Raw genomic sequence first — 26,418 nt, forward strand, 5'->3', positions numbered from 1 at the left:
CTTGATGAGTCTTGCTTATGGTTTATCAACTTTGTTTATCTTCTCAAAGAACCAGCTTTTAGTTTTATTGATCTTTGCTATCGTTTCCTTCATTTCTTTTTCATTTACTTCTGATCTGATCTTTATTATTTCCGATCCGACCGATACCCGAGCCTCAGCTCCCAGCCCCGCCCGTCCCGGCGGCCGAGCAGACAAGCCTCTCGGGCTGGTGTGTGCCTGAGGGCACCGGTCCTCTGTGCGGGAATCTCTCCGCTTTGCCCTCCACACCCCTGTTGCTGTGCTCTCCTCATCGGCTCCGAAGCTTCCCCGCTCCGCCACCCACAGTCTCTGCCTGCGAAGGGGCTTCCTAGTGTGTGGAAACCTTTCCTCCTTCACAGCTCGCTCCCACTGGTGCAGGTTCCGTCCCTATTTTTTGTCTCTGTTTATTCTTTTTTCTTTTGCCCTGCCCAGGTACATGGGGAGTTTCTTGCCTTTTGGGAGGTCTGAGGTCTTCTGCCAGCATTCAGTAGGTGTTCTATAGGAGCAGTTCCACGTGTAGATGTATTTCTGATGTATCTGGGCGGAGGAAGGTGATCTCCGCGTCTTACTCTTCCACCATCTTCCTCAACTCCCGATGACCTGCCTCTTATGTAGGTATTGACTTTGGAAATGCAAGCCTTGCCAGGATGCCCCCATCTCATGGGAGCACGTAACCCAGATTCTGACTACAGATAGACAGTTCCACATGGAATATACCCATGTGGAGGTCCTGTTCCCTTTTCCAGGGTGGCTTCTGTCCTCCATCACTCCTATTGTAAGAGGCATCCTCTTTCCAAACACTTTGACATCTGTTTACATCGGTGTTTTTTCCTAAGAGCATATTTAAAACTATTCATTCAACATCCATTAATTCCACAAACATCCCTTAAGCACTTATTACGGGCCAGTTCTTATGTTAGACATTTCACAAATGTTGTCTCTCCGAATTCTCACAAAATCCAGATAACTTGAGAATTTTAATCTCCATTTAGTAGCGCGTTCCAGTTACGAAGAATGGCATATGCAAAGGCCAAGAAGCCAAGGAGAGCAGGGGCTGAATTCAGTGTCTGAAGCAAGGGGTGAGAGGCAAGAAGTGTTTGGAAATCAATCATCAAGGGGGGCAGCTGCAGGGCGCCGAGGCTTGGGGTGCAGCCCTTGGAGATGTGACAGGGCAGGATGTGCATCTGAGCAGGACAACTCGGTGAAGGGTGGGATTGGAGGGCCTGGGCTGGGAGACGAGGTAACCATGGGTGACCATCTCCCCAGGGAGAAATGAGGGCACCTGAGCTAGGGGGTGGCCATGAGAAGTGACCATGTAGAGGGGATTTAGGAAGCTTCCCTAGGGGTGAAACCCCTAAGCCTGGGCAGGGGACGGGCAGCCGGTGACAGTGTGCAGGGCATGGCACCTCCCACAGGTACTGGGCTGCAGCTGCCCCTAGTCACATCCTGCCTGCCTTCTCCTCTCCCCTGTACACCTGGGTGGTCTTGCTGCAGGACTGGCTGTGCCCCAGGCTCCCGTGGCTGAGCCAGCCCTGCAGTGCAAATGTCAGGCCTTTGAAGTGGGCCAAGCCACTTCCCTTTCAGGAACCTGGGTCAGGGTATTGTAGAGGCCCTCACTCTGGGCCTTCCTGTATTGGCAGCTTTTATAGAACACCCCGGGAGCAGAGAAGTGGCCTTTTCCTCAAAGGGCAGCTCTGCAACACTTCAGAACATGCAGACCTGAAAGGCCCGGATCAGGCCCAGGGGGCTGTGGCAGTCGTGACCTTGCTGCCGGGCTAGGAGGAAGCCAGGGACATGCACCCAGGTGAGCAGATTTCAGGCAGCGCTGCGATGTGAGACTCAGGGCTGATCCTTGCTCAGTCTTTTGACCCAGAAGCTACAGGAGCCAGATATGACTCCTGCTTGCCCTTGAAAAGCTTTCGGACCAAGGGGCGTTGGAGGAGAGGGTGAGTGGTGGTGGAAGATAGAAACTGCTTTTCACGATAGTCCCCACACTTCTGTGTGCAAGACCCACACTGGGCCCCAGCCGCCAGCGATACCCCTGGACAAGCTCTCAGCTCATCCACACTGAAGTCAGGAGCCTGCTTGGGTCCTTCATTTCCCCTTCCATTCCTTTCTGTCCCTGTTACCCCCCAAAACAGAAATGCCTGCAAAGAGCTCAGGATGGTACTAGGCACCCAGGGTTATCACCATCTGCATGTCACAGGGCGGGTAAATCAGGGCTGCCCCACTGCACCTCTCCAGGGCCACTCACTGATCACACTGTATTTTATTGTCATCAAGATAAGGCTAGTTGGCTTCCCTGGTGGTGCAGTGGTTGAGAGTCCGCCTGCCGATGCAGGGGACACGGGTTCGTGCCCCGGTCTGGGAAGATCCCACATGCCACGGAGCGGCTGGGCCCGTGAGCCATGGCTGCTGAGCCTGCGCGTCCGGAGTCTGTGCTTCGCAACGGGAGAGGCCACAACAATGAGGGGCCCACATACCGCAAAAAAAAAAAAAAAAAAAAAAAAAACAAGATAAGGCTAGAGCTTTCAATGACTTGTTCAGCATCACCTCGCAAGTAAGTTCAAGAGGAGGTGGAGTTCACCCTTACAGTGAGCATTTATCAAGCATGTGCCATATCCACGTGCAGCTGTCCGCTCTGGGGATTCAGCAGTGAGTGGAGCTGGCCCAGGTTGTGATGAATCCGAAGCTCTTGCTCATCCTCCCAGGGCCCCAGCTAAGCTCCCCACATGGTAGCGTAAGACAGCAAAAGGGGACCCTAGCATGCATCTCTGGGGTGGCTAACTGAACCAGCTGGGCCCCTTGCAGCTGTGTACCCGCTTAGAATGGGGGCCACAGGCTCCCAGGAAAGCCTCTCCCAGCTCTGGCTCTTGTCTTCCTCTGACTTTACTCCATCTGGCATCTCTGACCTGGTCCCAGATCTTCTGCTGGGCATCTGGGTCTTTCCTCTGCCATGCCCTTGGCCTCGACACTTGGCCTCTCTTTAGCTTCTCAAGTCTGCTCTTACCTGAAATGCTTTTGTACAGTCTTTTGTCACTTTAGTGCTGCAGTGTCCCTAGGCCAGCAGAGGGATGAGGTGGCAGTGTCTGCCCTGCGTGTCTGTCTTTTGCTGGCGAACTCTGTGCTGGACCTCAGCTGAGATGTGAGGGAGAGAGGCAAGGACTCTTTCAGGCCAGGGCCCCTTCTCTGACCCTGTGACCTGTAGCTCCAGCTCGGGCTGTCTGCCCCTTGAGACCAGCAGTGAGTGAGGGTCCATGCAGCTGAGAGCCTCTGTCCTTCTACACTTCTCTTGGCTCAGGGACCTGGCTTGACCAAGCCGGGACACTGGGACACTGGTCTTCACCCACCCACCGTGAGGAAAGGCTTGTCTTATGTTTGTCAGGACCTGGAGGAAGCCCCAAGCGGAGGCTGCCTTTTTACTATATGTTCTTGATCTTTTCCCCTAGAAGTCCCTTCTCTGGACAACCAGACTGTGAGGGTAGCATCCCTCCCTTCGTGTACCCACCAGTGCACCTGGCAAGTCACCTAAGTGAGGATGCTGAGGTTGGTGGAGCCACAGATCGGTACTGGAGTGTTAGCTTCTGCCAAGGCAGGGAGAGGTATTGAGACAGCACCGTACAAGAGAAGGGGCAGGAGTGAGTGGAGAGATGGAAACAACTCCAAGTTGACTCAAGAAGGCTCAAGCAGACATTCTGAGCAAGCTATAAACGAGAACCAGATTTCTGTTTAAACAAAGGAGGTACCCTCTCAAGTCAGAGTTGGAAGCAGAAAATCTCTTTTTCTTGCTATTTTGTATGTTTTCTCTTTTTGTGAACCAAGATCAATGTGTACATTCTTAGCAGAGATCCATCCATCCATCCATCCACCCATCCACCCATCTTCCCCACTCACCCCCACATACCCATCCATCCAGACTCATCCACCCATCCAGCATGCATGCATCCATCAAACATGCATTAAGCACCAACCGTGTGTCTTGGTTGGTGCTGAGTTCTAGAGATAGTGAAAATATATAGACCTGGAAGAGAGCATTGCTCAAACCTGTTCTTCCTTTGGCCTTTCTGAGTCACATCCTGTTTTTTCCTCTTCATGACAGGCCTTTCTGCATTCATACATTTGTATCATATGAATGACCTATGTCATTAAGTACTTTAATTTATTGTGACTAGAAGTGCTGGAGGGAAAAAAGGAAATTCCACTGGGCGCTAGTCTGGGCCACTGCAGGGGAGGTGTTGCCCCGTGTGTGTGTGAATGCACGTATAGGCGGGGATGTGGGTCAAAGGGTCCCAGCTGGTTGAGTAGCATTGGCTGTGAGTGGTTGGCCGGGAGATCCACAAACATCTTGAGAAGAGAAATCTTCACATCATCAAGGACTCTCAGCTCTGAGTTATCCTTTTGGAAGAAATAAAATAAAAAATAAGACCAAGCCAACTCTAAGTGGCTTACATGCTCTTAGAACACCTCCATTATCGGTTTGTATTTCAGAGGGGAGGTACACATGTCAGAAATAATTTTGCAGTGGTAGAGGCTCCTGAGAGCTGGGGGCTGACAAGAGCAGGGAGTGGGTTTGTCTTCCTCATCAAGGCAATGATCCCCCAGGGTTCAAGGAGTGGGAGACAGTGTTCTGTCCTGTCTGTTCCCTGCAGGACGGGGTGAATTCCCGGTGGTGGGAGTGATTTCTCTCTGCTGTCAGGTAAGCGCCTGTGTAGTGCAGGACCCTGAAAAAGGTCACTAGGCACTGACATGCCTGCTTCCCTGTGGCCTGAGGACCTTGTTTAAATCAGCAGTGGTCGGTCACGCCAGGCGTGCTCCTTTCCATCTTCCACCTACCAAATGGGGAGGCGTCAGACATGCAGGCCTTAGTGACATGCATCCCTGTGCCCACTGCAAGGACACCAGTTGAGGGTGGATAGGACAGGGCTGTGCAGGAATGGTCAGGCACAGGGACATCCATGGAGGAAGAGGTCAGCTCTGCTCAGACATGTCACGGCAGAGATGACCCCCGGAGGTTAGCATGAGTTGGGGAAAGGGCACAATGGAGCAGATGTGTGCGATTCCCTGGACCAGCTCCTTTGGGCCACCTCTGATTTCAGTTGCAGAGGACCGTTACTAACACCCAAGTTCCTGTCTGGGCGTCTGCTTTGGGGGTATCCCATCTAAGTCTTGTGAGGAAGTGAATTGCAGGCCGAGAACAAGATATGGAGGTGTTGAGAGTGTGAGGGGTGTACTGGGGAGCAGTGGGAGGTGGCTGGAATTCTTCCCACAGCCCAAGGATCCTACTTGATCTTCCCAGGAGTCCTGTGAGGCCAACATATTCTCCTATGTATATCCGGCGATTTTGTTTTTCTGAAATATTTTTAGCAGACACCTCGCTGCTGAGGTGTGCAGAGAATCACCCCCTTGACCCACTTTGGCTAACGGTTGTTTGTGCAACAGTTACCCGTGAGGGGTCACAGACCTGACCGAGGATGGGTGTTACTTCCCCCCGCCACTTCATGCTCCGTGACAACTCTTTGGAGGAGCAGGGTGGGGTGCGGTGGTGGTAACCTCAGGAAGCAGGGCTGCCCTCCTCCCCACCAAGGGCTCTTGTGACCACTGGAGTCCAGGCTCATGCCCATCCGGGTCTTAATCATGGTCATGAGGGTGGCCCAGACCTGTCCCACCCCTGCATCTCACGGCTGTGGTGCTGCTCTTCTCACTGTTACTACAAACTTTCCCTTACTACCGTGCTCTCGAGAGTTCTGAGAGGGACTGTGTCTCCTCTAAGATCCAGCTCTACTGTGGACAGCTAAGCAAAGGAGTAATTCTCAGAGGCTCATGGGTGCATATTCCAAATGCGTCCCCTAGCCAGCAGTGACATCACCGTAGTGCAGGCTCCGTGGCCTCCAGAATCTCACACGAGCTGCCGGTGTCCCTCAGGCCACCATCTGCCCTAGGCCTGTCCAGGGACCAGAGTGGTCTTTCTAAGGCACAGATCTGATTTCAGGCACAGATCCTAAAGCCACCTATGTTGTTCCTCTTTAGCATGGCCCACAAGGTCATGGTCCCTGCCTCCATACTGTCCCCTTGATGCAGACAACTTGAACTGTTTTCAGTCCCTCTAACCCAGGGGTCAGTCAGCTGTGGCCCACTGTCTATTTTCTAAATAAACTTTTCTTGGCATATCCTCTGTGTCTGTACCATTTGGAACAGCTTTCCTGCTAGAACAGCATGGTTGAGCAGTTGCAAAAGAGACCGATAAGGCCCACAAAGTCTAAAATCTTTACTATCTCGTCCTTTGCCGAAAATGCTGGTGGAACCTGCTCCACCTGGCCCAGCTTCTCTGCACCTCCGTGCCTCTTCAGATGTGGTGCCCTGCCTACAATGCTGCCCACCCTTTATCCTAACCCTTCTAGCCTGAGCTTTATGCCCATCCTTCCCTCCATCCTTTGTTACCTGAGTGTGATGCCCCCTCCACAGTCTTACATAGAGCTGTGTCCAAGCCTCAGTCATGGCTCTGATCGCACTGGTTCTGTTGATGTACAGATCCACCTCCCACTCTAGTTCCTGAAGCAGGGCCAGGTCTAATTCTACTCAGGACTCCAGCACCTGGCTGGGTGCTTGGATGACCAACTGGAAGTCGAAAGATCATGGCCTAGGTATTGGGCCCCACCTCTCAGTGTTAGCATCGTGGGTCACTCTAGTCCTCTGCTGGTTTCTCCCTGTCCCTGGAAATGCACCAATGGAAAGGGTTTCACCATCTTTGTCTTTGCAGATCTCTAACCTCTACCTATACGACAGTGTCCTGATGTTGGCCAACGCCTTCCACAGGAAGCTGGAGGATCGGAAGTGGCACAGCATGGCAAGCCTCAACTGCATCCGCAAGTCCACCAAGCCATGGAATGGAGGGAGGTCCATGCTGGACACAATCAAAAAGGTGTGTGCAAGGGGCACCCCTCCAGGCCAAGGCCAAAGACAAGCCCCTTCTCACACCCCCACTCTCTTCCCGCCCCAGGAGGCTGAGCTCTTTCTGTGGTCACCTAGCCAGGCCCCTCCCAGGCCTCTCCCCTTGCCACTCTTCCTGTCCCGGCATCTGAGGGCTGGTGAGCTGGGGTTCATGGATACGTGTTATTATTATCTTCATTTTATATAAGGAGATTAGTATCGGAGAGGTTATGTAACTTGCCCAAGATCACAAGTAAGTAAAAAAATGGAGGCAACCAGCTTGCTCATGCCTGCCAGATACCCCACTCTGCAGGCTGCCACTGTCCCCAGGAGAGTTCGTCTCAGTTGGCAGTGCACGTGCTACTCAGCAGGACCTCACCTTGTGTGTGTGTGTGCATGTGTGTGTGCATCCCCGTGCATACATCGGTGTACCTGTGACTTGGTGGATTTCGTGTCACACCTTAGCACGTAGGACATCATGTGTCCTGTATGCTCACGTGTGACAGTAAATCCATCAAAAGACTGGATCTGAAGTGAACTGGGTAATCCACAGAAGACGTGTTAGAGTGAATTGGCTTTAAGAGGCTTCGAAAAGACATTTAGGGAAATCTATGGTGTCAGGAGTCTTAGTCACAGTAAATTCTGCATGGTTTCCATAGCAGTGAATGGAGTCTGATGTTGGTTTGAATCTGCTGCCGCCCAAGCCCGAGCGGGGGCCTCTTTGGGGCCAGCTCATTCTCTGGGACTCTCCCCACTTACAGTCTGTGGGAGATCAAAGCTGGATGTGACCCCCCACCCCAGGCTTGAAGAAAGAGAAGGGCTCAGCACAGGCTCGCTCAGCCCCTCTGCCACCTGCTACTCCAGAGGCCACAGAGCGACCAGAGAGAGGCGCAGGGCTGGCACGCCCCTACATCCAGTGTGTGCCAGACACCACGCTTTGTACACATTTTCTCCTTCGGCCCTTGCAGGCTCTGTGATGTGGTCTAATGAGCTCCAGGCCGAAGCTGGGAGATGGGAGATGACTTGCCCGAGGTGGCAAAGCCAGACTTGAGCTGGGTTTTAGCCCCCAGTGCTCACGCCCGCTGCCCTGCCACTTCCCGCCACCTGTGTGAGATGGCTCTCGCTGACCTTGGCCTTCCCTCTTGGCTCAGGCTAAGGTGAGCCCCTAGAGCAGGCTGCAGTGAAAGACTGTAAGCTCCAGGAGGGTGGGGACAAAAGCTGCCCCTCTCCAATCTCAGGGCTGGCACGGTGTGTGGCATAAAGCAGATGCTCTAATCACATCAACGGTATGAATGATGGGGACAAGCCTAGGAACTTCCCTGGGGACCAAGGGCCTAGGACGTGTTGGTCCTGCTCCGAGGCCCCAGGACTGCCGGCACCTCTTGCCTTATTACAGTGCATCCATTGTTTCCCAGACGTTGGCGACCACTCCCTTTTTCTTCCTTGCCTTTGGGGTTCCATCCCCTACCCGTCCACGTTTGCCCTACCCTCTCATGGTTTTTCCTTCTCTCTCGCAGGGCCACATCACTGGTCTCACAGGGGTGATGGAGTTTCGGGAAGACAGCTCGAACCCCTACGTGCAGTTTGAAATCCTGGGCACGACCTACAGCGAGACCTTTGGCAAAGACATGCGGAAGGTAAGCCTCGGGGCGCTCACCTCCTGCTTTTCCTACTGCCATGCGTTGGGCCTGTGTTCCAAGCAGATGTTAACCGGCACGAAAGTCCCTTCTCCAGTCTTTCTCTGCAGATGCTGCTGTTGATGCTGGTGTTCGTGGGACATGGTGGGGAGGAGGCTCCAAGGGGTTTCGGACAGAAAGTGCCACTAATTCAGCTCTGAGTACAGCAGGGGCGTCTGGTGCCAGTGGGTCCTGCTGCTTGGGCCTGGAGGACCAGCCTTGTGGTCCTGGACAAGGCCAGAAGGGGCAATGTGTTTTCCTGGAGTCGGTGAAATCAGCCCAACGTCGGGGACAGGTGTGACTGTTACTAAGGCAGGAGGCAGAGGTTACGGCCAGAGAGTGTCCCCGATCCAAGAGTGAGGCAAAGCCGTGGCCAGAAAATGAGCTCCGCGGAGCATGAGAAGCAGGCAGTGCAGGCGCCCACTGGAGACACAAGTGAGAGACAGGTGAGCCGCAGAGTTCAGGGTGGGCTTTGACTTGCTTTTATTTGGTGCTGATGCAAGTGGCAGGCCTGGGGACTCTTTTCAGTGATACTTTGTCTCTTCCTTCCTCACCCCATGGGGGGCATTTTCAGAATTGAGGTCTGGCGAGGTGGCCTTTACCCAGAGTTGGAACTCCCCAAATTGAAGGGGAGGCCTGTGAAGTCAAGAGTCGAATAAGGTGTTAGGACCAAGAGGTCAGTGTGGCAAGCAAGGGGATGGAACAGTTATCCAGCAAGGGACCTCAGATACGGTGCTTACGAGCCAGTGTGGAGCCAATAGCGGGGGTGCAGGTAAGGGCAGTTGCTGGCTCTCCAGGGATGCTCTCCCACAAGTGGCCTGCACAGGAAGACCACATGCTTGTTGGAGCCAGAGATGGGAGCACCCATGATGTAAAGGGGTCCCAGGGCTCCGTCTAATCAGGAAAGCACTAAAGCATGAGCTGGTTGGCATAGACTCAGGCAGAGGCTCCTGCAGTCTCTCTCTCTCTCTCTCTCTCTCCCTCTCCTCTCTCTCTCTCTCTCTCTCTCTCTCTCTCTCTCTCTCTCTCTCTCTCTCTCACACACACACACACACACACACACACTTCTATACATTTGAGGGGGAGACATCTCTACTAATTGATAGTGCCCCGGAGATGAAGGGCATGGTGAGTTCTCAGCAGGTGGGATAAACCTCTAATAGAGAACCCTCTAGCCTGGCCTCTAGCATTGGCTGGGGGCGGCAGAGGGGCAGGAAGGGGTTACATGATGTTGGGGTACTGAGAATCTGGATGAAGGCATTCTCTGGCTGTGCTTCTTGAGGACCATATGGAAGGATGCATGTGTGAAGTCGTGGAGGGTGTGAGAGCTGGAAAGCACGGGGGGAGCACTCATCAGTTAGAACATGGGGAGGAGGCCTGGCTTGCTAGGGAGAGGCTGGGTTGGCTGGGGGGTCCATTTGTGATGTGGGGATGGTGGACTTTCAGCCCGTTCTGTGACAGAAAGTATAGTCATGAGTTGGTCAAATAATAAGAAGTTCAGTAATTGGTTGTGAGGCAATGGTGACTCCCAAGCTTTGATGACATTTGGGAGCTCGGAAGATAGTTTGTGGCATCAGAAAGGGGGTTAATGACTATGGTGTGAAACCTTGGGAAGCCAGGGTGTGGCCTGCAATGTCAAGGGTGTCAGAAATGACCTGTGATGTCTGTTAGGGATGCCCAAAGCTGTGAGGTTTGGTGGGTGGGAGCCTGGGGATGGGTGGTCAGCGTTGGTCTGGGTCATTCATGGCTGCAGTAGAAACTGGCTTGTGTTGGGACTCCCACCTGGCCAGGGGAAACCAGGACCAGGGAGCCCTTTCAGTCAATCTGGTATGAAAGGAGCTGCCTGCCTCAGTGACCATTCATATTTGCCACAGTACTTGCCTTCATCCCCAAGTCTTCCTCTGAGGTCCTAGAAAATCAGGCCCTGCCTGCTGGCTCCTTTGCTACCCACCCCCCCACTTTCTTTTAGCTCAGCTCTAACCCTAAGGTCCCCCCATTGGGTGGGAATGTTGGCTGTAGGGCTCCCTGCCTCATCTTAGGCAGCTGACTGGGGTCATGCTGGCCACTCCAGGTGCCTGAGAGAGGGGAGGTGCTGTGTCCTCCACTTCCCGTTTCAGGTGTCTGGGCCTTCCGTGTTGCCATGGCAATGCTCCTCCAATACCCTGAAGCCAATGGGAGCTTGAATCTCTCGGTATAAGGAGCTGCTGAGCAGGAGGTCTGAATGTGATTGAGTTGGAAGGGAAGCTGATTTTCAAGTGGGCTTTATTTTTAAATGTAATCTTTTGTCATTTTAAAATTTGCCCTTAATAACTGCATATCCCAGTTGTTATCTGTCTGCCTGGCAGCTTATCTCTGTTAAGGAGACGTTATCTGGAAAGCAGGGAATGGGATTTACCATAGCAAATGTTTGCTATTCAGGCCCAGGGTGCCTTAAAGCAAAGCCTGTGGGGGTTCAGAATGAAGCAAGGAGAGCGCACTGGGACAGAGTGGCACGGGTCTAGGAGAGCATTTAAAGGCAGAGCTGAGCTGTGGTTCTTAGTGGAAGATGGGGCTGGGAGGGGTAGGGCTGGGAAATTGGGGCAACCTAAAAATAAAGTTGAGGGTGGGCAGCAGATGTGATGGTAGGGTTAGGGTTCAGAGACACACAAAAGGCAGTGCAAAGATCAGTCATCCTTAGGAGGCAGGGGCAGCTCTGAGGAGGGCCCCTCATCTGCATCTCTCTGTGGATAGAGGAGCCAACTGGACTGACGGCAGGGTGCTCTCATGGTGGAGCCGTGTCAGGGGGTCCCTGAAAAGGTGATAGGTATCAGTATATGAATATATCGTCTATCTATGTTGAAAAACAACAACAGTAAATAAACACGGACACAAAAACAAAAACCAAGTAGTTTCTTTAAGATTTAAATCTAGAGGAATTGTTTAAATTAAGGAGCAAATGGATGTTTTCTTAAAGTGAACACCCTGGAGGGAACTCTCGGGGAGGGTGAGTCACCCAGACATTTTAGATTAAGTGGTATCAAGAGGCTGTAGATTACTCAGCCCCTCCAGAGGATGGAAGGAGTGGGTGATCGCCTTGCACTGCAGGGTGCTGGACAAATACTTATTAAATTATCTCATCCAGGAAGCGCCTTCTTGTTGAGGGAGTGTGGGATGGCAAAATCAAAGGTCTATGTCACCCTCTTGCTGTGTAACGCCAGGCAAAATATTAATCATCTTTGTGTTCCGCTTGGAGCTGTCTGGCATGGGTGACTACCAAGCAACCCCGCCAGAGGCAGGCTTTGCTGGAAAGTCTTGTCCAGCTCCCACAGGACTTGGCTTAATATTTGTCCTGGGGACCCGTGCTTGTTCCTATTGGAGCCCTACACTTTTCTCTTTGGCTTTCTCTTTGTTCAGATGGAAGTCTCCAAAGGAGGATCCCATGGGTTCGTCCTTGCAGATGTCCTCAGCTCATGACATGAGCTGGGATGGGATTGGTGGAGACCACCTGTAGGAAAGTTTCCAAAGGTGGGGGCAGGGAAAGTTGTTTAAAGCACAGGACAAGAGGGAGCCAAGGAGGGACCACTGAGCACCTACTGTGGACAAAGATGCATCCCAGTACGTTGTCTCCCTGACTTGGGGGCCTTTGTGATGCTCCTGGCTCTGCTCTCCTGAGCTTTTGCAGCCACTTCCTTTTTTTGAATTTTCACGTTCTCAGATGGAAGGTGCAAACAATAGGAACCTCGTGGTCAGCCAGAGTAATGACCCTCACGCAGCACTTGGCAGTGAGCGCTCTCCCGTGTGTCCTGGGCCATCAGCTTCAGGCGGCTGGAGCTATACACCTTCTCTGAGTATCTACCCCAGATCCCACAAGAGCAGAGAGGCACAGCGAGGCTTAGAGCATGGCTTTCTGCCTGCAGGTGCCCTGGATAGGCAGCTCCTCTCCACACCCGTGTGCCAAAGCCTGAGGCGAGAGACAGGAACAGGGCTCTGCATGGTGGGCAGTGCCCATCCCCCCTTCCATGCCTGGGGGCAGATTCCACTCCTTATGAAGACCAAGAGCTGAGAGGGAGCTGGGGGCTTCACCTCTGATGAGACTTTGTTTTCAGGACTGTTTTGATATGATGGATGGAAGAAGGAAAACATGGTTATCGTCTTCTCCACAAGCATGACTTGCCTGGAATGTAACGTGAGCCACAGCCCAGCAGAAACATTCTTCCACGACATGATTGCTGAGGATGTCTGCCCTTCTCTGTCCTAAAGATTCCATTGTGGGGGAATCATTCCTTTCCACTAACGAGGTTCCCTGGTACAGTGAAACTCTGGCAAAATTGTCAGATGCCTGAAGGCCCTTTGAACCTCGTTTCCCATGGGCACCATCCACCTAATTCACTAGCTCAGTGGAGGTTAGCCTGTCTCCTTGGGCAGAAGGGTGGGGAAGTGGGCGGGAAGCATCTGGAAAGCCTGTGAAGCTGCTTTATGCGTTGACATTCCAGGACAAAGGACACCCTGGTGTGATGAGAGAGAGAAAGGGACTATTCTATGCTCCTTTCCATAGAGTAGAATTGAGTTAGGACCAAGAGACTAAGAAAGGATTTAGCCCAGTGGTTTTCCAACTTTTCTCTAGTCCTAGAAAATCTGTTGCAGCAGTACCTTACTGTAACCCAAATATATTAAACCGTCATGGAAGTGGACTTGCCGTGGTTACGATGGTGGGGAATTGGGGCAGGGGGTCTCGAGCTTCACCCGAACGGTCTCCCTGGTCCCCAGCCTCTCCATGGAGTTCTGTGCAGCTCCAGTTGGGAAACTGAGGCCCAGAGCCTGGAGAGACTCAGTTAGGTGGTACCAATAAGCAGGTGGCTGCGCTGGGGCTGGAAGCCAGGTTTCCTGGGGTGGGAGTAGGGGGATGTGTGGCAAAGGGCCTGGAACATCGTTTCTGAATTTAGGATGATGCAGTTCTGTGACTCCCTCACTCCTCTCAGCCTGTTTTCCGCTGCCGCCCACCTCACTCCCCCGGCCAGCGTTAGGGCCCCATAGTCCCTTCCCATTGCTCTAGAGCCTGCTAACGTGAAGTTCCACCAGTGCCCGTGGCTCAGCCTCCCTGTTCCAGCAGTTACCCAGGGAGATGGGAGGCCTTCCTTCTCCTTTACTAGTTTAGGATGTTTCTTCTGTCTTCTCTGTCAATTTTGATTCTTCATAAAAGCTGGCTTTGGACAGGAATCAAATGCCTCTCTTGATGTCATGGCCCCGGCAGGGCCTTGTGGCTGCTGTGAAAATAATTCACAGAGTAATAATTGCTCATCATGGAGTGATTGTCATGCTGTAGGACCCCAGCCCTCCCCGGGCTTGGAAGTACATCATTAACATTCTTACCCAGGTCTGCTGCACTGTGTTACAAATTGTCCCACAGTCTCAGGGTCCAGGAGCTCTAATTAGTGAGGCCAGGAGGAAAGGGTATCAGCCAGCGGACAAGAGAGCTCTGGTAATGAAGCAGGAGCTGCCTCTTAGAGCCCAGGTGGGATCCTTTACCTGGTGGCTCCCACCGCAGTGCCAGGAGCCTCGCAGTGGGTTCAGTAATGGGGAAGGGGCGGTGGGCAGTGAGCAGTGGTGGGGCTGGGAGGAGGCAGCCTGAGAATTGTGCAGTGTCTCTATTTAGCTGCTCTGATAGAGAATCCAGCCATGCACAGGGAGTCACAGAAGAGAAATAAACTTCAGTCTCTTCGTGGATTAGCATTCCTGCAGCGTATTTCCCAAGTAAAATGTCAACCCTTCCAAACCCTTGTGCGGAACCACTTTGGATAGAGCTGAGACCCAAAACAAACACTGCTGCTTCATCTGAGTAAAGGGATAAGGAAAAGATACGATTAAATATTTCATTTTAAGTGACATCTCTTCGTTTTGAAGATAGCATTGATACATGCTCATTTAGGGTAGAATGTTTAGAAACTACAGATAAATGAAAAGAAGAATATAAAAGTCAGCTATAATCTTTGAACCAAGAAATAGATACTGTTAGCATTTCTGGTGCATTTTACTTATTGTTATTTTTTTCTTTTTCCCATCACCCTGCACACAGAGATAGTAATATGTATGCTTATCAAATTGCTATTTATTGTACATAAATTTTACATCCTGACTTCTCCACTTAATTCTGTCTTGGGAGTATTTTCTCACTTCTTTAACTATTCTTTACAACTATTTTTAATGGAAACACATTACTCAACTTATAGGGAGCCATAGTTAATTTTATCTTTCCATATGATGTATCTTTAGGCATTTTCACTGTATTATTATAGAATAGTATTGTGACAGATAACCAAAATACATGTACTTTTATTACATGTATATTTCTTTAACTTTTTTTAGTAAGTGGAATTACCAAGCCACAGAAAATAATTTTAGGTTCTTGATGTACTTGATACGTACATATTTTCAAATTGATTATAGAAAGATTTAATAATTTATACATCCATCAGTAATATATGGAAGTCTCTGTTATATCCTATACTCAAAAATTGAGTGATATATTAAACATTTTTGCTAATTTGGTAACAGTATGAAAAAATGCTACTAAATTTGCATTTTTAGGAGATTGTACATTTAAAAATGTGATCATTGGTCATATATATTTCACATTTTGTAAATTATACCTCAGGTCCTTTGCTTTTTTATATCAGGAATGAAATTTTTCTTGTCAACTCATAGAACCTGTCTTTCAGAAGGGAATTGATAGTTATTTGTGTCAAATATGTTGTTCCCATATATCCTTTGCTTGCTTGCTTATTTATTTATTTATTTATGGCTGCATTGGGTCTTTGTTGCTGCACACGGGCTTTCTCTAGTTGCAGCGAGCGAGGGTGCCCAACTCTTTGTTGCGGTGCGCGGACTTCTCATTGCAGTGGCTTCTCTTGTAGCAGAGCACAGGCTCTAGGTGTGCGGGCCTCAGTAGTTGTGGCTCGTGGGCTCTACAGCGTAGACTTAGTAGTTGTGGTGCACAGGCTTTGTTGCTCCGTGGCATGTGGGATCTTCCCGGACCAGGGCTCGAACCCGTGTCCCCTGCATTGGCAGGCGGATTCTTAACCACTGCGCCACCAAGGAAGTCCCTATCCTTTGCTTTTGAATTAAGAAAATATTTTCACATAGAGACATTTAAAAATGTGTGTGTTTATATTTTTTTGGAAAGCCATACCCAGTTTGCAGAGTAGATACTCTTCATCCATACTTTCTTCTAGTATTTTTATGGTTTGATTTTATTTCAATGAAATCTGCCATCTACTTGGGATTAGATTTGGGGTAAATTGTGAGGTTATGGCCTATCTTCTACATTTTTCAGCACTGGCTCCTTCTGTCATTTATCCAGTAATCCTTCCTTTCCCCCATGGACTTGAATGTCATATTTATCATATGTTCTACTAAATTTTATGTATTTCCTCAGTGATTTTTTAAAAATTCTAAGACTCTTTTCTCTCTTTTCTTCCTCTGCTTAAATGTAATTCATCTTTTTTTATATTATTAGAATGGACTTGTCTGCAAGTAACAATGCTCACTTTGAGTGGCTTAAGAAATAAGGAAGACTTATTATCTCACATGAAAAGAGGCCTGGAGCTAGGGTGGCTCCAGGGTTGGCCACTTCAGACAATCAGTGCCCAGATCAAAGGCTCTGGTCGTTTTCATCTTTCTTCTTGGCTCTCCACAGGGCGGAGTCTGAGCTCTCATAGTTTTAGGATGGCTGTGGCAGTTCCAAGTGCCATACCCGGAAGGACAGCAGCACAGGGAAGAAGAGGGTATTATTTTCTGTGTTTCCTTTTTATAGGTGGGGAGAACTTTCCCAGGAGTTGGCCCTGGCTTTCTGTTTTTATATAATGGTTGTTTTGCTTTTTTGTTATTGCAGTTGAAGTTTTCCACCTAGGTGCATATGTGACCGTGACCAATAGTTTCTCTCTCAGATGCTTGTGTTCAACGTGTATTACGGTTTTACTCCCTTCATGATGTGGATGAGGAATTGCTCATCCTTTTGCCCTTGTACGTACAGAGCTCTTGAAAGCTGGAAAAAAATTCAACTGTAAACTTACCTGGGCTAGATGTTGGTCTTGGAGCTATTACTTCAATATCTTGAAAAATTTCTTTTCTGGTTCCTACATTTCCTCGAGTCATTTTTAGTAACCTGCTGTACACAAAATCTTAGAAAACACTGGCATTTTCAAATGTTTCATTAAAGCTCGATATAGTATTTGCAAATAATTTTAAAATATCTACCTGTTGAAATATCTTTCTCTTCATTGATACTATTGTGTTTTTGTGTTGTCTTCCTTTATTTCTTGATTAGACTTGACCGAAGTTTTTTAAATTGATTTCTTCAAAGAACTAGTTCTGATTTATTTAATCAATTTTGTTGCATTTTATGTTACTCTAATTAATTTGTTGGTTTTTCCTTTGTCTCCCTGCTGCTAGTATTCATTTCATCGTTAATTTTTAAACTTATGATATGAAGTGTTAGATAATTTATTTTTATTCTTTCAAGTTTTGGAATGTTCTTATTTTATTCTGAATATAGTTGTGGCTGAATCCTAGTGGTTTTTCTAATGTAAACTGAAGTGTAACACTCATATAGAAAAGTGCCTAAATCATGAGTAAATTACAGTGAATTTTCTGAACACACCCATGCAATCAACACCTACAAGAAACAGAACATCACCAGTGTCCCCAGAGGGCCCCCTCATGCCCCCTTCTGGTCATTACACTCATGAGCGGAAACACTACTGACATCTAACGCACTTATTCTGACCTCTTTTGTAACAGCCTTCTTTTGCTTAACATCATGTTTGTGAGATTCACTATTATCATCATCGTATATAGTTTTAGTTCATTCATTTTATTGTTTTAAAATATAGGTTTTATTATTCAGGTATGGTGAGGCCAACAGGTCAGGAGATCCCTGCTATTGAAAAGATAGTTTGTTACAATTCCTAAGAGAAGGGGGCACACCACACCATACAGGGCCACATGGGGACGCACCAGGCTCAGTCAGGAGGCAGAAGCAGCAGGGTAAAATGTGAACAAGAGCCTTTATTGTGGTTTGTAGGAAGGAATGGGCAGAAAAGATAGACTTAGCTATTTTTGGCCCTTTGCATTTTCTTATAAATTTAGGATTTCGACTGAAATTGCATGGACTCTAGATCAGTTTAGGGAGAATTAACATCTTACTAATATTCATATTCAGTAATCCAACTCATGAACATAGTATCCCCTGAATTTACTTAGGTCTTTAATTTCTCTCAAGAGATCTTTGTAGCTTTCACTGTAGAGATTATGAATAACCTTTGTTTGATTTTTGCCCCCAGATATTGACATTTATGATAATATATATAGTATATATTAAATTTATTTTTCTACTTGTTCATTGTGTGTATATAGAAATATAGTTGGTTTGTATATGAAACTTGTTTCTAGTGAACTCTAGTTATTGATTTATTCTAATAGTTTGCCTGAAGATTCTTTAAGATTTTCTATACATACAATCATATCATCTATGAAAAATGAGAGTTCTTTTTCTCCTTAAATTTTTATGCCCTTTATTCCTTTCTCTTTATTTATTGCACTACTTAGGGTCATTAATTTAGGTTGAATAGATGTAATGATAGTGGGTATCCTTATCTTGTTCTTAATCTCAGAGGATAACTTTTTATAATGCACCATTTTAAAAAAGATATTTATTTTATTTATTTATTTGGCCGCGTCGGGTCTTAGTTGCTGCACGCGTGTTCTTTGTTGCGGCTTCTCTCTAGTAGTGGTGCGTGGGCTCCAGAGCATTTGGGCTTAGTAGCCCCGCTGCATGTGGTATCTTAGTTCCCCGACCAGGGATTGAACCCGCGTCTCCTGCATTGGAAGGTGGATTCTTTTTTTTTTTTTTTAATTAATTAATTAATTTTTATTTTTGGCTGCATTGGGTCTTCGTTGCTGCACGTGGGCTTTCTTTAGTTGTGGCGAGCAGGGGCTACTCTTCATTGCGGTGCGTGGGCTTCTCGTTGCAGAGCGTGGGTTCTAGTCACAGGGGCTTCAGTAGTTGTGGCACGTGGGCTCAATAGTTGTGGCTCGCGGGCTCTAGAGCACAGGCACAGTAGTTGTGGTGCACAGGCTTAGTTGCTTCGCAGCATGTGGGATCTTCCTGGAACAGGGCACGAACCCATGTCCCCTGCATTGGCAGGTGGATTCTTAACCACTGTGCCACCAGGGAAGTCCCGGGAAGGCAGATTCTTAACCACTGGACTACCAGGGAAGTCCCAATGTGCTTGGTAAGTGTTCTTTTTTCAGACTGAGAAAATTCCCTTGAACTTCTAGTTTGCTAACAGCTTTGTCAAAAGGGGTATTAGTGAAAGGCATTTTTACATTTAGTCAAAGACTCTTTTACATCTCTTAGATAATTATATAACTTATATTTTCACTTTTTACTCTTAATGCAGTAAATTGCATTGATTTATCTTTTTCCTTTTTGATGCTAGCTTATTAATTCTCTTTTTAACATTAATACTATACCTTGCTGTTTTGAATATTATTATTTTACAATATGCTCCAGTATTTGGAAAGGTTGTTACCTCCTAATTTCTCTTCCTTTTCATAATATTTTTTTTAAGTTAAACTTTTATTTTGAGATTAATGTAGATCCACATTCAGTTGTAATAAATAATACAGAGAGATCCCAAGATCCAGTATACCCTTTATTGTTTCTTCCAATGGTAGACATTGATCCAGTGCATGAATCTGACTCACTTTCAGATTTCCTCAGTTTCATTTGTGTGTGTGGGGGGTGTGTGTGTGTGGGGGGCTGCTCTGGGTATTACAATATACATATGCAACTTATCAGTCTATCAGTCAACACTTTACCACTTTGAGTGACATACGGAAATCTTACTTCCATTTGGGTCTCTTTACTTTCTTCACTTTTAAATTTCATTGTCTTGAGTATCAGTGTTATAATTTCTGTTTCAGTCATCAAATATGATATATAAAAAACTCATGAGGAGGTCAATCTATTGTATATTCTCATATTTCTACTCTTTCTGTTGTTATTATTTCTGATGCTCCAAGAATCCTTTTACCATTTCTTTTCTGTTTAATAAACTTCCTTTAGCCAATATTTAAGGATCAGTCTGTTAGCCACAAATTCTTTTCATTTTCCTTCATCTGGTAATGCCTTTATTTCTTTTTCATTCCTGAAAGATAGTTTTGCCAGATACAGAATTTGTGGTTGAGAATTCTTTTCTTTCAGCACTGGAAAAGTATTGTGCCATTTCTACTGCCCTCCATGGTTTCAGATTAGGAATCTGCTGTCATTTAATTTGGTTGTCTTCTGGCTACTTGCTCTCTGTGTGCTTTCAAGATTTTTTTTCCTGGGTTTGTTTTTCAGAAGTTGTATTATGATGTATTGTGTTATGGATTTCTTTGAATTTACCCTGTTTGGGGTTCCTAGATTCTTGCATCTCAAAGTTTACGTCTTTCACTGAATTTGATAAATTGCTGGCCATTATTTATCTGAATACTCTTTCATCCCACACTCTTTCTCCTCTCTTTCTGGTATTCCAATGAAATTAATGTTAGATATTTTATTATTATTCCACAGGGCCCTGAGGCCCTATTCATTTTTTTTTCAGTCTCATGTTATGTAAATTTTATTGTTCTATTTGCCAGTTTACTGATTCTATCCTCTGTCCTTTAAACTCTAAAACAATCCCATCCAATGAGTTTTTTATTTTTGTTAATTTGCAGTTCCATAATTTCCATTTAGTCCTATTTTATACTTTCTCTTTGCTGAGATTTTCTATTTTTTCATTTGTTTCAAGAGAATTTGTAATTGCTTGTTGAAGCATTTTTATAATGAAATTAAAATCCTTATCAGATAATTCTAACATCTGGTTGTCTTGGTCTTTGCATCAGTTGATTGTCTTTTTTTTTTAAATCTGAGTTGTGATTTTCCTGGTTCTTGGTATGATGAGTAATTTTTTTTAAATAAATTTATTTATTTTGGCCTTTCTCACCTTCTGAGATGGCCCACACTCTGTCTGTGGAGTGTGTTTCTCTATAAATAAATCCACTTGTTACCTATCACTTTGTCTCTCACTGAATTCCTTCTGCAATGAGACATCAAGAAGCTGAGCTTCATTAAGTCCTGAAACCAGGTGCTGACCCTTTATTCCCAACTTACAGCTAGACCAACTCCCGCTCATCGTCAACACCACTGGGGACGTCTTCTATGCCATTTCTTTGTGAGAACTTTTTGGGTATTAACACCTGTTTGGGAGACTACCCTGGAACGGATAGCATCTAAAATCATACTGAAACCCCCACCAGGTGGGAGAAGTTAACTGTATGCTGCCCACAAGCACGTAGACCCCAGACCAGTTGGAACCAGAAGGCTGATGATGCTAACTCCTGCTTACCTCCCCACCAGCCAGTCAGAAGAATGTCCACCAGCTGATCATGCCTTTCTCTTTGAACCGTTACTCTAAAACTCCTCACTACCCCCTCCAGGTTGGGACACAGTTTTGAGGGCATGGGCCCGCTGTGGCCCCCTTTGCCTGGCAAAGCAATAAAGCTATTCTTTTCTACTTCACCCCCCACCAAATTTTTTTTTAATTTTATTTATTTATTTTTGTCTGTGTTGGGTCTTCGTTGCTGTGCTCAGGCTTTCTCTAGTTGCGGAGAGCAGGGGCTACTCTTTGTTTCAGTGCTTGGCCTTATCGTTGCGGTGGCTTCTGTTGTTGCGGAGCACGGGCTCTAGGGTGCATGGGCTTCAGTAGTTGCAGCACGCGAGCTCAGTAGTTGTGGCTTGCAGGCTCTAGAGTGCAGGCTCAGTAGTTGTGGCACACGGGCTTAGTTGCTCCGCAGCATGTGGGATCTCCCTGGACCAGGGCTTGAATCCCTGTCCCTTGCACTGGCAAGCAGATTCTTAACCACTGCGCCTCCAGGGAAGCCTGAGTAATTTTTATTATATACTGAACCTCATGGTAATTATCTTAGGAGGCTGTGTTGTATTTAAGTCTTTTGTTTTAGTAGGGATTTATCCTGTTTAGTTTAAGCATACATGTCTGGCCTATTTTTGTCTGCTGTGCTTACAATGACTACTTAATTTTAAGAGCTGGTGCTATTTTGTGCTGCTGATTTGGTCTGCTTGGTTTACCTGGTGCCATTGGGCTCCTATAGCTCCCTCTTCATGCTTCCTGAGGAAGGTGAAGGGGTTTCTCCAGGATGGACCCCACCTGGTACCTCTGGTTGAAGGAAGAGAATCTCTGGCCTGTGAAGATGAGGAGCACTTCCCAGGCTGGGCACCTGAGGCCAGACCACCCTGCCTGTGGGCAATGGAGAGCACTTTCCTGGCTGAGTCCAGGTTGTGGCAGGATGCACCTTGCTAAGGCCACCTGGTGGCTCTCGGTGATGGAGGGCATTCTCAGGCCTATGGAGAAAAGGAGGCTTCATGTACTGAGCACTTGCCATGGTGGAATCTCCCTTGTTGGTCCTGCCAAGCTGCCTCAGTGTCTCTTGGTAGGGGAACAGAGTCTTGTGCCCACAGCAACAAAAGGAATGCCTGCGTGTGGTGAGACCCCCTTCCTAGTGCTGCCCAGCTGCCTGGTGTCTTTTGGTGGATCAGGCTGGTGCTCAGGCTGGTGCAAAAGGAGAGTAGTTTCTAGACCCAGCCATTTGTTGCCAGACAGGTTCTTGATGGATCTCCCTTTCCAGTGTTCTTGGGCTGGGCTGGCTGGGCAAGAATGAGCCTACATGGGCCACCTTCTGTTGCTAGATTGTAGTTCCCAGTTCAAGGCTTTGCTTTCTTCTGTTGGTTGGGGACCATAGGGCACTCTTATCACTCTGCTGTTCCTCCAGTCCTGGGTTCTTTGACCAGTTTGCCCCCTTTCTATCTTTCAAAGTTCTCCTTTGGTTGCCTCTTGCATTATTTCCAGGGTGTATCGTTGTACTTAACAGGGAGGAGGAGGGAGAAATGGGTCTGCACCATGTTGTTCAGAAACTTTCACTTTGATTGATTTTTAAAAGTTAAGCAATTTTTCATTGCTCAGATAAGCCCTGCTAGGTCATAATTCCTTATCCTTTTTGTATAGCACCACGTTTAATCTGCTAATATTTTGTTGATAATTTCTTTAAGTTCATGGAGAGTTTGTAATTATCCTGTGTGATAATGTCATTGTTAGGTTTTAGTATCAAGATTATCAAGGGCTGAGGTTCTTAAAATGAGATAGAAAGCGTTTGCCTTGTTTCTGTCTCTGGAAGAACTTGTGACATGGGTGTAACTTCATTCTTAAATGTTTGGGAGATTCCACTAGTGAAGCAAACTCATGTTGACCACACATAACACATGCAATGAGTATATTTAGATTTTATATGATTTCTTGAGTCAGTTTTGTTAAGTTGTGATTTTTAAGGAATCTCTCCACTTACATTGTGTGAGATATGTTGAAGGGTCTGGCTTGTATTATCTCCCTCTGATGATTGTAATCTTTCCCTCACTCTTAAAATAGAATTCTTACTTTTAGGACACAGCTTCCTGGGGTCTCAATTGAAAGTGATTGATATTCATAACGATGTTTACAGTTTGCTGAGCCTAAAGTTTAACATAGCTCCAGCATCCTGAGACTCTGAAATACCTGCTTATTTCTCCATCCTCCTAGCAGGTCAATCACATCCTCGTAGATTCTTTGCGGGCTGGATACATATCCTAGGAGACATTCAAGAAGATGCATGCAGGGCTTCCCTGGTGGCGCAGTGGTTGAGAGTCCGCCTGCCGATGCAGGGGACACGGGTTCGTGCCCCGGTCTGGGAGGATCCCACATGCCGCGGAGCGGTTGGGCCCGTGAGCCATGGCCTTTGGGCCTGCGCGTCCGGAGCCTGTGCTCCGCAACGGGAGAGGCCACAACAGTGAGAGGCCCGCATACAGCAAAAAAAAAAAAAAAAAAAAAAAAAAAGAAGATGCATGCAATTCTTGCAGAGATATTTTGTACTTTTTCACTGTAGCTCTTCCTCTCTCAACATGCTTCACAAATTTGTCTCACCTTGGTACCACAAACTGTTCCCTTAACCTACTGAGACTGCTAATCCGTGCTTTTGTTTGATATATATGCAAAATGGATTGGAAAATGTCTTTAGGTAAGAAGATCTAGTGTGACTGTTGGGTTCTTCTCATGTTTTTTTCATTATCTCAAATGTAGTCATGTACTGGTTGATATATAAAGGGCTGAAAACAGTTATTCTATACATTTTAATAGGTTTTATAGTTATTTATCATGGTACGTTCCCTTATTTTTATGATTCTATCCCATATTTATTTATATGCCACACTCTTCCTGTTCGAAGCATTGTTTAGTTTAAATGGTTTTGAACTTTAAATAAGGATACCATGTTGTAAATATTCTCCTGGGACTAAATTTTAAATTCAACATTATGTTAATAATGTTTATTCTGTGTAACAAAGTTGTTTAATTTTCATGGGTGTATAATATTTTATTTTCTGAGTATATGATTTATCTATTTCCCTGGACTTGGACATGATTTATTTACAGGTTTTTATTATTATTATTATAAACATTACTGTCATTAACACTATTTGACTTATACATGTGCTCAGGTACAAGAGTTTCTCTTGACTATGTACAAAGATGGAATTGCTGGGTTGTGAATAATCAACTTAAAAATCAACATATAGTATCATTTTGTTTTCCAGAGTGGTTATATTAACTCATGTCCCCCAGTGATGTGTGTGATATTCCACTGATCCATGTCTTCTTTACCCCTTACTATATTTTGGACTTCTTATCTTTGCCAGTCAAGAAAACGATCTTGATTTGCATATCCTTGATCACTATGAAAATTGAGTTTTCTTCACATGTTAATTTAGCCTCCATTTTTCCTGATAATGTTTACTTCTTTTGCTCATTTTTTGCTCCCTTTATCATTGATTATTGAATAACTTCTCTCTTTCTTATTGATTAATAAGAGTTCTTCATGTGTTCCTGGAGGTTATAACTTTTTGGTTTTAAGTCATGCAGTTATCTTCATGATTTGTATCATGTTTTATTCCTCCATCTCTTTAAGGTGTCTTTCAAATAATACTTAATTCTAATAAAGCAAGATTTATCTCTCTTTACTTTTAAAATTAGTACTTTTTGTGTCAATCCAAGGTAAAAATATTTTCTTTTATTTTCTAGCAAAAGCTTTAAAAAAAAAACTTTGCTGAGATATAATTTACAAGTAATAGAGTGCACCCATTTAACAGCACAACTGGATGAGTAATGTTAAATGTATTCAGATAATCACCAATCTATTTAAGGGATAGAATATTTCCATGAGTCCTCAAAATTCTCCCATGCCCCTTGGAATTCAGTGCCCCCCTCCACTGTATACAAATGATGACCTGATATCTGTCACTATAGATTAGTTTTATCTATTCTGGCACATTAACATGCATAGTCATCTTGTATATCAACTTTCTTTTACTTAGCCTAATGTTTTTGAGTTTTTCTATGTTGTTCTGTGTATGAGTGGTTTGTTTCTTTTTATTAATGAATTGTATTTTATTTATTATATGAATATAAGCACAATTTTATGGACATTTAGGTTCTTTCCAATTTTGGATCATGAATAAAGCTACTAAGAACATTCATATACCATTCCTTATGTGATATGGACTTATGCTTTCATTTCTCTTGAGTAAATTTCTAAGGGCATGGCGAGTGTGTGTCTAGCTTTACAGGAAATTGACAAACTGTTCTCCAAATCATCTGTACCATTTTGCAATACCATCAGCAATGTATGAAAGTTCTAGTTGCCCCACATTCTTGCCAACATGTTGTGTGTATTAAATTTTTGTCATCCTAGTGGGTGCATAGTGGTATCTCTTTGTGTTTTCAAATTTCTCTTCTCTAATGACTAGTGAATGACGTTGAGTACCATTTTGCATGTGTATTTGCAAGTCCTAGTATGTTCTTTTCTGAAATGTCTATTCCAATCTTTTTCCCATTTAAAACATTGGGTTGCGTTTTTTCTTTTATTGAGTTGTATGATTTCTTTAATATTCTAGATATCAATTATTTGTTGGATATATTATTATTAATATTTTCTCCCAGTCCATGGTTTGCCTTTTTATTTCCTTAATGGTGTCTTTCAAAGGTTTTAAGCATTTAATGTTTGTGACATCCAATTTATCAAAAATTATTTTATGGTCAATGCCTTTTGTTTCCTATATATATAAAAAATCTCTGCCTACCACAAAGTTACAAATATTGTCTCCCATGTTTCCTTCTAGAAGTTTTGTAGTTTTAGGTTTTACTTTTCAAGATCCATTTTGAATTATTGCATATGGTATGAGGTAGGCATCAAGGTTATTATTTATTTACATGATATCTAATTGTTGAAATAGCTGCCCTAATGAATTACTTTGGGATTTTTTGTTGAAAATCAATTGAGCATGTGTACATGGATCTATTTTCTGGGCTCTGTTTCATTTTTTTATTCATCTATTTTTATGCTAATACAAATCTTTATTACTGAAACTTTATAGTAAATCTTGAAATCAGGTAATGTAAATTCTCCACCTTTGTTTTTCTTGGTGAAAATTACTTTGTCTACTTTAGATCTTTTAAATTTTTAGAGTCATATAATTTCTTTCAAATCAGATTGTCAATTTCACAAAATACCTGCTGGGATATTTTTGAGGCTTGTTAATTTTTTTGACCAATATGGGGTTTATTAGACAATATGTTGGTCAATGACCGATCCCTGTACCAATACAGAACTATTATAATAATAATATATTATAATA

At 45.6% G+C, this 26,418-nt stretch overlaps 1 protein-coding gene across 2 annotated transcripts in view; it reads left to right on the forward strand.

Annotated features, from left to right (window-relative positions):
• Nucleotides 1-26,418, forward strand: part of GRID1 (glutamate ionotropic receptor delta type subunit 1) — a 679,283-nt gene that overhangs the window by 465,352 nt on the left and 187,513 nt on the right. For both annotated transcript variants that reach the window (XM_081250205.1, XM_081250206.1), the window contains exons 7-8: nt 6,776-6,937; nt 8,463-8,582. In XM_081250205.1, the coding sequence (XP_081106331.1) occupies nt 6,776-6,937; nt 8,463-8,582 (282 nt within the window). The remainder of the gene's footprint in view (nt 1-6,775; nt 6,938-8,462; nt 8,583-26,418) is intronic.

Source organism: Mesoplodon bidens (genome assembly GCF_964165515.1).
Source record: "Mesoplodon bidens genome assembly, chromosome: 1".
Lineage (NCBI taxonomy): Eukaryota > Metazoa > Chordata > Mammalia > Artiodactyla > Ziphiidae > Mesoplodon > Mesoplodon bidens.